This window comes from Exophiala aquamarina, assembly GCF_000709125.1.
Source record: "Exophiala aquamarina CBS 119918 chromosome Unknown aczIA-supercont1.7, whole genome shotgun sequence".
Classification (NCBI taxonomy): domain Eukaryota; kingdom Fungi; phylum Ascomycota; class Eurotiomycetes; order Chaetothyriales; family Herpotrichiellaceae; genus Exophiala; species Exophiala aquamarina.
In genome coordinates this window covers 758,948-772,219 of record NW_013550581.1, presented here as the reverse complement: position 1 = coordinate 772,219, position 13,272 = coordinate 758,948, and the positions used below count along the sequence as shown (strand labels likewise).

Genomic DNA, 13,272 nt, shown 5'->3' with positions numbered 1-13,272 from the left:
ACGTGGTAAGTGAGTCCGCTCGTTCCGGTGAAATTGGTTTCAGCTATGTACTGGTGGGCGGTCATGAATATCAATCGTTGCATAGCGGAAAAAGAACTTTGTATTTTTGTGGCTCTCTATGCTAGTATTTTGCACAGATTTAATCAACAAATATTACCACTCAACAAAATAGCATATCTATCTACCTTCCAAAGTGTTAGTTCCCCTTCTTATCTTTATGTGTCGCTCTAACTGGACAGACAGCCTTGTCCTCCTGACTGGTTAGATATTTGTGTCGTACCAGATCCCCAGGCTTTGAATCTAGGATATTCTACCTCGTCTTCGTGCCCTTGAACTCCCAATTCTTCCACGTCCCACCATACCACATACCCTCAAGGAAATCTCGCACGCCATAGCCCTTCTGCCACGGCTTCCCAATCTCATAACCTTCACCAATCCTCCAGAACAGCGTCCCATCATAGCAAGCCCTCAAGTCGTCCTTCCACACTCGTCCGTCCTGCTGCAGTAGCAACCAGGTAGTCCACATCTCCATGAAGGCGAAACACCAGCCCGCCGGGTCAGCGGCGCAGCGATTTTTCTTCCACATGGTCCACAGCTCGTGCGCGCTCAAGCCGCCGGAGCGGGTGGTGTCGTAGCGGGCGAACATGGCGTCGAAGCGGGTGGCATCGAAGTGTCCATCCACATCGTAAATGCCAGTGTCGGACCCGTGCTTGGCCTTGTGGATGCTCGACACGTAGATTCGGTACCGTGGGTCTGGGATGTAGGACTGTGTGATGCTCGTGGCGTAGGAGAAGAACAGCGGGATTAGGAGGCTGCCCAGGCTGAAGATGATGCTGAAGCCGAGGGCGCGGAATCCGTTGTACACGTCCAGAGGGTAGATTATCCCGTCGTTGTCGCGGTCCCAGAAGAGGACGTGTTGCTGCAGGGCGGTCAGTTGTTTGATTTGAGACTGTCTGGCTGGGTCGAAGATGGTAATGGGGCGCGGCGAGCCGTTTGCTAGGGTACTGCTCGAAGGGGTTGATGTTGTTTGTCGGCTTGCGGTTGTGCGAGTCAGAGTTGCCATCGAAACACCCGTGGCTTCGCCCATCATGTCACTAGATCCTGGCTTTGTGAGCGTCCTTCGGAAGAATTGGTCAGGTTCCTGTAGGGTATGTGGTTTATGGGCAAAGAGACGCCCTCCTTGTTCAACACTCAAGGAACGATGGTGGGGGTACATCAACGATGGTCAGTGTGCTTCCGAAGCAAGGGAGTCCTTAACTCACTCCCATCTACCACGAAGTCATCTGACTAATATAATGAGATGCACACCACGCATGGTCCTTGTGAAAACGGACATGACCACTTAAATAATTGACTGATGTTGGGGAATGGCTAAGTTGAGATCGTCATAAGGCTAGGCACGGATCTTTGCCGAGAGCACGTGGAACGGATTCCCTTGACTGCCAGAAGTGCTTGAGTAGAGCCACGTCAAATCCGGTCTTTAGTTTTAGTCACTATTTAACTGATAAATACTGACTGTTGACATAGACTTTGGGCAGCTCTCACCGATCGATGAAGGAGGCATTCTGGCCATTGGTACAGTGTTTTAGCATCCAAAGTCTGTTAGCGTGTCACATGTTCGTAGAGTTAGTACGCACTAGTTGAGTCTTGGCGTCACCCATACCTGCCTGGGTAGGCAAAGTCCAGCTCCGTACCTCATCCTTCTTTTCATCCCATTCAAAGCCTTGCTTCAGTCGAGGCTACCTACTTGTAGGCTGCCGTATCCTCTCCCGCATTAATTGAATCATTGTCTTCTTGCAGGGCACAAGTCAACTGCATCCAGAAGCGTGCCGCAATATGTACACCTGCCCGTATCTCCGTGACTCCGTGTAACCCGACGAACTGTCAATTCATTGCCGACTGTTGGGAGAGCCGTGGACTGCACGGGCAACTGTAGTCCAGGAATTGTTTTTGCACCCTCGTTCTCGCATCCTCCTTCACATTATTTATTTCAAGTACTACTAATGCACAATGGAGGTCTTCGTTCGCGGGGTACCTGAACGAGCCACGGAAAAGCAGCTGGAGAACTGTTTTCGACCTATCTTGAGCGAGCTTGGAGTTCTTGCCTGGGATTGTCAGAAACGCAAAGGGAAGAATTTCTGCTTCTTGATCTTTCTCAAAGTGCAGGATGCTGAGAAATTCTTGGATCGCCATGGTCGGATCAGTAACGGCCTAGGCCGTGATTTCCTCCCTGCTGAGCGGACAGATATCATGTTCAATGGCATTAAGCTCCTCTGTAGTCGAAGCAGAAAGTCTCCAGACGAGTGGGCGCTGAAGAACCTGCAGATGGAGGCCAAAAACAGGCTAAAAAAGGCTACGAACCCTTCAGAAGGACAATCAACTCCAAGTGTCGCTCCAAAGTCGCAGAGTGAGCTCCCGGTGCATTCGATATCATGCGGTGTTTGGGATTTTCAGGGTTCGCAGCCAATCTTCATCGCATACCGGAAGTGGAAAGTTACAGGCACCATCCGCTTCACAGCGAACAGGACGATCATCAGGACGGATAAATCACAACGAATTGATCTCCTCTGTTCTAATGTGCAAGAGACGGTTCTCAGTGGCGTTCCTAATCCTGCGATAACGATTACCTGTAATGAAGCCCCTATGTTCTTTCGCATTGGTCCGAACCATCCCCAAAATAGTGCTGCATCCGTCACAGATCTACTACCTATGATCCAAAGCATGAACCTCAATAGTCGACGAACAACAGAAAATCGAACGAGGCTCCCCGCACTTGATCTGGAACATGGTGTGATCGTGGGAAGTTGTCTCGTCTATCAGGTTGGCCTGGCTCAAATTAATGTTAATACCCAGATGGAAGCCTTGGGCCATGCACGTGGCCTCAATCCGCCCGTTCGACAGAACATCATGGTCAAATTTGCGACAACATCCTTTCAAAGAGAAATGGCTCCGCTCCTTCGGGCACTTGAAGCTTCAATCCTTCCATACTCCGTCAAATTTCAAATGCAGAAACTTGCGAGCGAAGGCTTCTTGTCACCCCAGTCAACATTGGCTCTTCTACCAGAGATACAGGGGCTTGGACGCCGATGCAACCTTGAGACGTGTGTAGCCATCATACGCAAATTATTCAACCAACTGCCATACAGATGTTTCGAGGCAGACCCTAACGTTTTCTCCATTGATGCCTTGACGTCCCTCCTTAGAGACAATGAGGCTCGCGTCAAGGACGGTGAAATAGACTACCGCAAGCGTATAGACTCCGATAACATTGCCTGCATTCACAAAGTCAGTATCACCCCTTCTCGAATTTGTTTCTCAGGTCCAGAGCCAGAGAATAACAATCGAGTTCTTCGCAAATATCCTAATCACCACGACTTCTTCCTGAGAGTTCAGTTCTGTGAAGAAGATGGCGAGCCAATACGCTACAACGCTCAGATATCAAATGATGAAATATTCCAGGGGCGATTCAAGAAATTATTGAATGATGGCATCAGCATTCTTGGTCTTCGTTTCTCCTTTCTAGGATTCTCTCATTCTTCTCTACGCGCCCAATCGTGTTGGTTTATGGCTCCGTTCATCTATCAGGGAAGCTTACTTTTCTATGGAAAGCTCATTCAAGGACTAGGCGACTTCTCACGCATTCGTTGCCCTGCAAAATGCGCCGCTAGGATTGGACAAGCCTTTTCGGAGACTCCAACAGCAATCACAATTGCTCCTGGCGTACAAAAGGAAATCCCCGATATACAACGCAACGGCCGCTTCTTCAGTGATGGTGTTGGAACGGTTTCAAAAGGAGTACTGCAAAAGATCTGGTCTGGCTTGCCAGCTGCGAAGAAGGAGAGGCCTGTGTTGTTTCAGATTCGATATGGTGGTAAGCATTGCGATTAGTTTTTTGATTTTGGTTCCACGCGTTTTCTCTTCGCACTCGGCCAGAATGCTCATCACGATGCAAACATTCTCTGAAGAGAAGCCACTGATGTCTTGAACAGGTGCGAAAGGAATGATTGCTCTTGATAGTCGGCTTACCGGAGATTCTCTCTGTCTTCGCCCCTCTATGATGAAGTTTCCAGGCTCGGATTCCTTGGACATTGAGATCTGCAACAGTGCTTTCCATCCCCTCCCATACTATTTGAATCAACAAAGCATTAAAATTCTGGAAGATATGGGTGTTGAAGATGAATTCTTTCTCTACCATCAAGATCGAGAGGTCCGCCGGTTGCAATCAACTACGTCAAGCTCCAAGTTAGCTTCAGACTTCCTCAAACGCCACGCTATTGGCGATCGTATCAACTTGCCCTGGTTCATCCGTAGACTCGATGACTTGGGATTTTCCTTCCAACATGATCCTTTTCTGAGTAAAGTCATGGAGACAGCGATTCTAATTGAACTAAGGTCCTTGAAGTACAAAGCTAGAATCCCAGTCGAAGATGGATACACCCTGCACGGTATCATGGACGAGACCGCCTTCCTCAAAGAGGGCGAAGTCTTTTGTATAGTCGAAAAAGCTGGCAAGCCATCTGTCATTGTAGGTGACGTTGTTATCACTCGAAGCCCAGCTCTTCATCCTGGAGATATTCAGATCGCAAAGGCGGTGAAAGTTCCATACAAATCACCGCTATTGGATCTACGCAACTGTGTATGCTTCAGTCAACATGGATCAAGAGATCTCCCGAGCAAGTTGAGTGGCGGTGATCTTGACGGGGACCTCTATCAGATCCTCTTCGATTCTAGAGCGAGACCAAAATGCTCCTTCACGCCAGCGGACTACTCCCGGCCAACGCCCATTGATCTTGGTAGAGAGGTTGTACGCGAAGACATGACTGACTTCTTCATTACATTTATGGCCACTGATCAGCTGGGTCGAATTGCTAACAATCATAAGATTTTAGCCGACCAGTCACCAGCAGGCACACTGGCAGGTGGCTGCTTGACACTGGCAGAAATGCACTCCACAGCAGTTGATTTTTCTAAGAGTGGAATTCCAGTAAGAAAAGAACTTATCTCGATGTGTTGTACACACTAAACATAACAGGTTGATCTCAGGAAGATGCCAAGAATTAAGCCATATCGCCCAGACTTCATGGCCTATGGACCACACATTACCGTGTCAAAGGGCAACCCACTGACGTTTGGCGAACCTGAACAAACTGAAGCCGATGACGAGGATGGCATGCCCACTTATAGGTACTACGAGAGCACCAATATCCTGGGAAAGCTGTTCCGCGCGATCAACGAACAAAAGATTTTCTCCAATATTCAAAAATCAAGTCAGCCTCGAGGCACCAAATCTTCACTCCTATATTGGACGCGGAAGCACATTGCTGAAAACCTTGGAATTCGTCTGATTGATCCTCATATGGAGCGAGCACGAGGAATACGTGACGAGTAAGGCCCCAGCGCTAAAATATATTACCAACAATGGCTAATTGGTCGGTTCTTGTTTTGAATAGGTATGAAGACTATGTTCGGAACATATCGTGGGAGTTCAGTCCGGAGAGGTCCCGACCACTGAGTGAGCAGGAGGTCTTCATTGGAAATATCCTGGGTAAAACTGGTGCGCAAAGCAAGCGGCAACACGATTTGTCTGTGAGCATGAACGAACGTTACAACGCAGATCTGGCGTACATCGTGAGCTGCATCGTTAAAGAAAGCGATGATTTAAGCGACAGCATTGGACGAAGTGCAGCTTGTTTCGTAGCCGGCATAGAGGGAGACCCGGGGGATCCAGCGGCGAGAAGCGGCGAGGAACTAGTGAGTTTCTGCTATGTGTCTGCAGCGCTGTATTTGAGAGAGTTCGAGCGGGCTCATAAGACTCCAATTTATGGCGGCACTGGACTCCCGAGGTTTCTGGCTGCTTGACATTTCACTCGCTGGTCCGGAAGGGGGGAGCGAGAGGGAGAGCGCCAGTAGTCTGTATATCGGCTACAACTTTCCGGGTATAGGACATGGACATCTACAATAAAAGCTCCCATAACTTCGCATTACAGCCCACTGCTCTGTCGTATCTGATGGCTGCCTTTGCACAGTGTGGCGGTGACCTTCCACTAAGATTCAATGTATCTTACCCTTCGGCTTCTTGATAGGGTGATATTCTCTCCCTGGACTGACCCGAAGGCTATTGAAATATCTCAACAACGAAATTAAGGGGACATTATCGGATAAAATTTAGTAATATCTTAAGGGCTGCTGAACTGTGGCTTGCATTGGATGAGGTTGCGGTCGGAATACGATATTGCCTATTCGGGCCATCTGAATTCCAGTATTGGGTAATTTATGATCCAGCAACGTCAAAAAGATCCCAATCTTGGCCATTCATCATGATTCGGAAACTCGGACTGATTGGAGGACAGAACACACCACCCTTTCGATAAACCCATCAACGACAAGTATACTACCCTGCTGCCTGTTCGGAGGAGACAGGAGCTTCGGTTAGACGAGTGAGCCGTCCGTAGATATCTGAGCACATCTTCTCACTGCTGGCCTTGCGCATTTAGTTTCACGCCGAGATCAATCAAGCTTGGGTGCCTGATCCCTTGCTGTCCCAGAAGGTGCCCCTCTCCGCCCTTTCAAAAGCTAGTGGCTTACCTTTGCAGTGCCACGCATTCCACCGATCAGCCGTTGAGTCCTTGTTGCTGGGCTTGAACAAATGGGTGATCCCGCCCAACCTGCCAGCGGCGATGCCGTTGCTCCTCCGGCCGCTGGAGTCCGGGCTGAGCAAGACACAAATCGAGGACACATCGGAGACACATACGAAGTGCCCACATACGAAGCGCACTTGTCATTCGCTGCCTTGAAAGACCGGATACGGCATCATTATGAGCTCGCCAGTGACTATTATTACTCGCTTTGGTAAAAACCCGCCATTTCTACAAGCCCCATCTTAAAATGACAACCTGAGTTGCTAATCCGCCTTCCTTCTTGTTCTTCGTCTTCTCAGGGGCCAACATATCCATCACGCATATTTCCAATCGGCAGAGGACACCAAGGAGACCGGGCAGGTCAACCTTATCAACCTCATGCTCTCGATCTCCGAGGTGCAAGCAAACAGCACCGTTCTCGACGTCGGGTGCGGCATCGGCGGCACGACTCGTCACCTAGCACGCGAGCTAGGCTGCTCCGTCACGGGTATCACCATTAGCGGGCGACAGGTTGCGATCGCGAACCGCCTCACTGCGGAGGAAAGCGAGGCAAATCCGACCCTGATATCATCCGCCGCCCCTAAATCGTCGATCGGCTCAGACGACGACGATACAGTAGCCTTTATGGCTCTGGGTGCTAAGAATGGCAAAGTGCGCTTCTTGGAGCTCGACGCCGAGAAGATGGAGTCTCGCTTCAAGCCGGCCTCGTTCGATGCCGTCTGGATCTCCGAAGCCCTCAGTCATTTCCCGGACAAGCCGCTGTTCTTCAGGAACGCCGCACGGGTGTTGAGGTCTGGAGGGGGGAAACTCGTCATTGCTGACTGGTTCAAGGCGGACCATGCCGCGTTGGCGGAGATCCAGGGTGGCGAGGCTGATATTAAGTTGATCGAAGGTTCGTCCTACCCATTCCCTTCCCGCCCTACACGCAAGATATCGTTGGGTCTTTCGCGGTTCTTAATGCATGTCATGCCATGACCGATTCTGGGATTCGTACCCCTTTTTGTCCCTTTACTAACCTTTGGCCCGCGCTTTGCTTTTCCTCTTAGACGGCATGCTCCTCCCGCCATTGAAAACCCAAGCCGAATACGTCCAGCTCGCCGAAGCCGCTGGCCTGATTGTCCTGCACGCGCCGAAAGACATCAGCAACGACGTTGCGAAGACTTGGTACGTAATTTATCTTCCCCCTCGCCCGATTCCGTCGACCCTCTGGTTCCGCTCTGCCACAGTGACCGAATATTGAATATTGTTGTTATACTAATAACACGCCGCATCGCAAACAGGGATATCTCGTGGCAACTCATCTCGTCGCCTTCGCTGTGGGCATTCGCCATTAGCCAAGGGCGCGACGGTCTCGCTTTCCTTCAGGCGTTCCGGGCGATGAGGAGTGGCTATGCTAGTGGTGCCTTTAGATATGCTGTTATGGCGTTTGAGAAGATGTGACGAGGAATTGACTCAGAACGGGCGACAAACTGTAACTATAGGTTCGATTTCTCTCTGAGCTCGAGGATGCAGGGCGACGTGTGGGCCGCTTGATCTGGAATGTGAGTTTCAACAGACGGGGATGAAGAGGTACTGAGGCGATAGATGTGAGAACAGGCGTCGTAAGTTGTTCTTATGGTGTGGAAATCCAAGTCATACTCCGAACCCTTGGTCCGATCCCTTTTACAGAAAGAACGAGCATGCAGGCCTTGAAGTCGTATTCAACTTCAAAAGCCTTTATTCCTCGCTGGCAAACTTCCTAGCCAGCTTTTGAATTCTGTATCAAGGATGTGCTCATTGCCATTGCTCTAAACCCATCGAACATAATATAGGTTGCGGTACTAGTCGTACTAATCCACATTGACAAGCTCATACGTCCATGTGTTGACTGCATCGACCTCCTATAGAGTCTATCTTTTTGCCAATAAGATTTCAGAAGGAAGCTCCTCAAGTACATAAAATTGTCGATGGACGCCTTCCCCCCCTTCTGCCTCTCGAAAAGGACACCACACCACACCTGCAAGCCTCTGCGGAGGCGAGTCTGCGATTTGAACGTACTCCTTTTCGGTCTACACTCTCTTCTCCACCTTGAGTATCAGTATAATTCCGGATGCCAGAAGATTCAAAATCTTTGGAGCGTGTACGCCGTATGCTGCTGCATGTGCTGGCATTTTTTGTAAGCGGAGATCTAGGCTCAGACCACAACCCAGACTGAGTGAGGTGGAGGGAGCTCCGTCATTCCGGAATCGCTCAAGGTACGCCCATCTCTTTGACTAACAGGATAGGATTTTCACTATGGACACCGTGGCATAGGCTGGTGGAAGAAACGCCGCACAGGAAGCGCTGGCCGCTGTGAATTCTATCGTGCCATTCTACGCTCCGATCCACAAGGGGAACCTGTTGTCTTCCACTCCTTGGTCCTAAGCGGCACCCAGTCTTCAAACCTTTGTCTGCATGCTTGCACCCTTCATCACCAAGTACTCCTGCTCATGCACACCATCCTCCCAATGCTTGTTATAATATTCATCAATTCGTGTGAACTTCCCACTCTCATCGATCTGAAAGACCATGCAAACGAGGCATTGGAAATCTTTGCCAGTGGCTTTGACAGCAACGTCTCCATTCGGTCGAATAAGGTCATTGGAGTGGCGCCCGATCCATACTTGTTCAAGAATCGCGCCTGTTGCGGTTGGGGTTATGGCCTTTTGAACGGGCTGATTAATATCTGGGGTTGCTCTGGGGGATGAAGGAACGGAAGAAGTCTGAATACCTTGATGTCCACCGCGAAGGGTTGGTTGCAGTGGGTGAAACCTTGTTGCAAGCCAATTACAGCTTTGTGTCCGACACGTCTGATCAAAAAAGCGTGATCATACCATTCAACTTCTGGATGATAGCTTGACAAGAATTCTTCAGTGGAATCGATCGGCTTGAGAAACCCGCCAACAAATTTTCGGACGGCTGCGTCGACTTGAGCGACTCTTTCTGCGGATATCGCCACGGAAGTCATGTTGTCTATGTTTCAGCAATGATCATATGGTCTTGCGAATACTATGATTTGCAAGTCGCAAAGAGCCAGAGGGGAACCCCAGCTTTATAGATTCAAGTGCCCACTAGGGAACCTGCTGTTGGCCAGACCGTTCTTCCGCTTTCGGCCGTTTCTGGAGAATGCCTCGGTGGCAGTTGAATCACTCATCATAATAAGGCCCATTTACCGCGGGTAATACCTCAAATTCGAGAGAGATGCAGAGCTTGCAAACAGATCTTGAAGGTCATCTAGGGTTGGATACAACCTCTCTTGGTCCACAATGGGCAGGCCGACGTTTTATTGGCTGTTCTGCGACCAAACTCGTACGTTAGCTTGCTTCATTTCCTAACTGGGACTAGACCGAAAGGGGTCTTCGACCCTACTCGTATTACTATTCAGCATCTTGGCTAATGGACATCGGAGTGGACATCTCGCCTGAATCACGCATATTACGGTCCTGCAGTGAGTCCAGCCAAGTGTGGACATCTTCAAAAGCTGCCCAGAGGGAGATACTTCATTTTCTCCTTGACCCACAATGCCCTGGTGCTGCTTCTCCATAGAGGCCACTGCTTAGAGGCAGTATTTCTCCAGCCGAGCAATGCCCTAGATATTTCTCGGCATTTGCATATTCTGCGTACAGCGAACAGCTCGCTAGACATGTGAGCCACTACGAAAGGGACTACGAAACGCTGTGAAAGGGCAAACCATTGAGCTGGTTGTTATGGACCATGTTCGCCTTCTCAGTATGGCTACTATCAAATTCCATACCCCGGCACAACATTGCAGGAGGTTTCCGAATAAGAAAATTTACAATCTACGCTAGAAATTGTAACTGTCAACAACCCGAGCATCCATTATACCGTTGTAAAACGAAGACAGAATTGCGGTCACGTGACAAGGCTACTTTCCCTTTTTCCATGCACTGGCACCTCCCGTCAGTCCTGAACAGTGTCCCGGCGGAAGAGGATGACCACCGTGCTTCGTATCATCATAAACTCCGTTCGCATCGTCATTCCCTCGTATATGACACAACTTGAATCCGCCGTTTCGCTCGCAGCCCTTACCAGGTACCTCAACGAAACCAGGTTAAATTTTCCACCACGTTGTTCTGTGTGGTAACCATCATCACACCCAAGCATAGCTTTCACAAAACACAGAAGTATTCGCATAATATGTTGCATAAAAGTAAAATGGGTGAGACCAGCATGGGTGCCAAACAACGGGCTTCCCGTTTACGCCGACATGAATCATGACGTGGACTGCGCTGCGCTGGTGAATACGGATACGAGAGGTGCGCAACCTCCAATCAAAGGCCGGGCCAATCAGAGTTTCGGATCTGGCACAGCAGCCTCGCCGGCCACCAAGCGCTTGGTGGCTTGCGCAGGCACCAACGTTTGCTTTAAAAAAAAAAGGTTAGCAAAAGCTTGCGTGATGAATCTAGTGACTTGACCCTTCTTTTAGTTTGATAAGTTTTCAACAAGCGGGATACGAAATAATACCTTCAGAGAGTACTTGGTACTAGTATGCGGCTAGAGGTCATTGGGTGAATTAGGTCTGCAGCCGTCGATGGCAGGGGAACCGTAGGCTACTTGATTACCGTCAACGTAAGTAGGCGTCACCATACATAAGGTCAAAGGGCTGGGAGTGACCTGTTGCACCCGCTGTTCTGCGTTGGATACTTTTATATATCATACACTTCCTTCCGACACACGTAAGGAATTGACTCTTACTCCAAACTTCCATCTCTTTCCTAGACTACATATCCTGCACACCCATAGATCCATGACAGATTTCAAAGTCCTCATTAGCGGAGGAGGCGTTGCTGGCGCAGCCCTAGCACACTGGATGAGCAGACTCAGCAAGGCGAACATCGACGTCAGCATCACTCTCATCGAACGATCCCCGCAGAAGCGCACCTCAGGCCATCAGATAGATCTTCGCGGTCCCGGGGTGAAGATTATGAAGAAAATGGGGATCGAAGAGGCAGTGCGAGCAGTCGTTGTTCACGAGCCGGGCACGCAGCTTATTGATGTCAATGGCAACACCAAAGCATTCTTTCAGGCCACAACGGGCGGCAACAGTGGGAGACAGAGTATCACCTCCGAGTATGAGATCATGCGTGGCGATCTGGTTCGGATTCTGTATGGGCTCACCGAGAACCGAGATAATGTGCGGCATCTGTTTGGAACGACTATCGAGAGCTTCACGCAGGATGACGAGAGCGATCCCAATGGTAAAGTCCACGTTAGATTTGGAGATGGCCGCCAGGAGGATTTTGATCTTGTCGTGGGCGCTGAAGGGACTGCCTCGAAGACACGAGCAATGATTTTGGACTCAAACTCTCCTGACCCACGCCGTTTTCTAGGGAGGTATGTTGCGTATTTCAGCGTGCCATCAGAGCCAGGAGATTCGGACCGCTTCACTCTCTGCCATCTGCCGGGGGGTCCAGTGGCGCGAATTGTTTGCACACGAAAGGACATCCCGGAACTCACACGCGTTTACATGATGTTCCATGGCAGAAAGGCTTCCGTTGATCGAGCCTTGAAGACTGGAGATCTGGCTGGGCTGAAGACGGCTTTGGCTGACCTCTACGAGGACGGCGGATGGGAATGCAAGCGATTCACGGAGGCACTGAGACATGCATCGGAGGCTGATGATCTGTACTGTACACCGTTCGAGGAAGTTAATCTTCCCCAAGGAGCGTGGTCGAAGGGACGAGTTGTTCTGATAGGCGACGCAGCACACTCGTCGACGGCAAATGGGTACGGCACCACATGGGGTTTGATAGGCCCTTATATTCTAGCTGGTGAAATTGGGACATTGTTGAAGAAAGATAGCTCGTCGCCAATAGCAGCTGTGGTGCAGGGAGCGAGGAATTACGAGAGCGCCTTTCGACCGATTGCCACGGTAGGCCATGGTGGCAGGCACTGGTCAGCGTCGCTAGCTTCACCGACCTCGTGGATTGGCATCTGGATCCTACACATGATCGCGAGAATAGTGGCGTACTTAAAACTCGAACAAATGGCGGGTCCGAGTGATGAGACGGCGAAGTGGGAGCTTCCGGAGTTCCCCAAGTTGGGGAAGGAATGGAGTGAAATCTGAAAGATGGCATAACTCCTCCATTGGGGCGCAATACGGAGAGAGTGGTCGGTGGGTTGTCTATTCAATTTTGTCTCCTCTCGACAGGCTATAGCCACTCCGCTCAGACATAGATAATGAAGTCGCTTTTTCCCCACCGCAGCTGCAGTACATTGGACGCTGTGTTTGAGAGGTTCGGTGGGCATATAAAAGATAAGTATCTGATTCTTCGACCTGTTTTGCTTTGTACTTTTATTTCATGCCACGCGGAGGTTTGCGTTAAAGCCGATTCCAGACGAACATGTTCAAGCAAGCACGGCGAGTGTCTGAATCGCTGCCTGAGCAACCTCAAAAGCAACTTAGGGTCCAGGTAAGATCTAGCTTAATGATGAATGTCGTGACAACGGCGGGAAGGCTGCACACCTTGGTGGAATAGGTAGTTTGAGAGCAGCAAGGCTTTCTGCAACGACCTCTCCACGTTTAGCAAACTTCTCCCTGGTGCGTATAAAGCAGCTTAATCTGATCAGCCCCCGCATATGGAGCCTGAATGCT

The 13,272-nt window shown here is 50.0% G+C and overlaps 5 protein-coding genes across 5 annotated transcripts; 3 read left to right on the top strand and 2 right to left on the bottom strand.

Annotated features, from left to right (window-relative positions):
- Positions 1 to 310: 310 nt before the first annotated feature.
- Positions 311 to 1,087, bottom strand: A1O9_08305 (uncharacterized protein; the record flags this gene model as incomplete). The annotated part of the gene is made up of 1 exon (XM_013402691.1): positions 311 to 1,087. One exon carries the CDS (start codon positions 1,085 to 1,087, stop codon positions 311 to 313), a length of 777 nt encoding a protein of 258 aa, XP_013258145.1.
- A 923-nt stretch (positions 1,088 to 2,010) lies between these two features.
- On the top strand, positions 2,011 to 5,859 carry A1O9_08304 (uncharacterized protein; the record flags this gene model as incomplete). The annotated part of the gene is made up of 4 exons (XM_013402690.1): positions 2,011 to 3,871; positions 3,990 to 4,984; positions 5,033 to 5,385; positions 5,451 to 5,859. 4 exons carry the CDS (start codon positions 2,011 to 2,013, stop codon positions 5,857 to 5,859), a joined length of 3,618 nt encoding a protein of 1,205 aa, XP_013258144.1.
- Positions 5,860 to 6,646: 787 nt separating this feature from the next.
- Positions 6,647 to 8,078, top strand: A1O9_08303 (uncharacterized protein; the record flags this gene model as incomplete). Its single annotated transcript, XM_013402689.1, has 4 exons — positions 6,647 to 6,849; positions 6,938 to 7,530; positions 7,685 to 7,802; positions 7,919 to 8,078. 4 exons carry the CDS (start codon positions 6,647 to 6,649, stop codon positions 8,076 to 8,078), a joined length of 1,074 nt encoding a protein of 357 aa, XP_013258143.1.
- Positions 8,079 to 9,055: 977 nt separating this feature from the next.
- Positions 9,056 to 9,624, bottom strand: A1O9_08302 (uncharacterized protein; the record flags this gene model as incomplete). The annotated part of the gene is made up of 2 exons (XM_013402688.1): positions 9,056 to 9,319; positions 9,388 to 9,624. 2 exons carry the CDS (start codon positions 9,622 to 9,624, stop codon positions 9,056 to 9,058), a joined length of 501 nt encoding a protein of 166 aa, XP_013258142.1.
- Positions 9,625 to 11,424: 1,800 nt separating this feature from the next.
- Positions 11,425 to 12,744, top strand: A1O9_08301 (uncharacterized protein; the record flags this gene model as incomplete). Its single annotated transcript, XM_013402687.1, has 1 exon — positions 11,425 to 12,744. One exon carries the CDS (start codon positions 11,425 to 11,427, stop codon positions 12,742 to 12,744), a length of 1,320 nt encoding a protein of 439 aa, XP_013258141.1.
- Between the last annotated feature and the right edge of the window lie 528 nt (positions 12,745 to 13,272).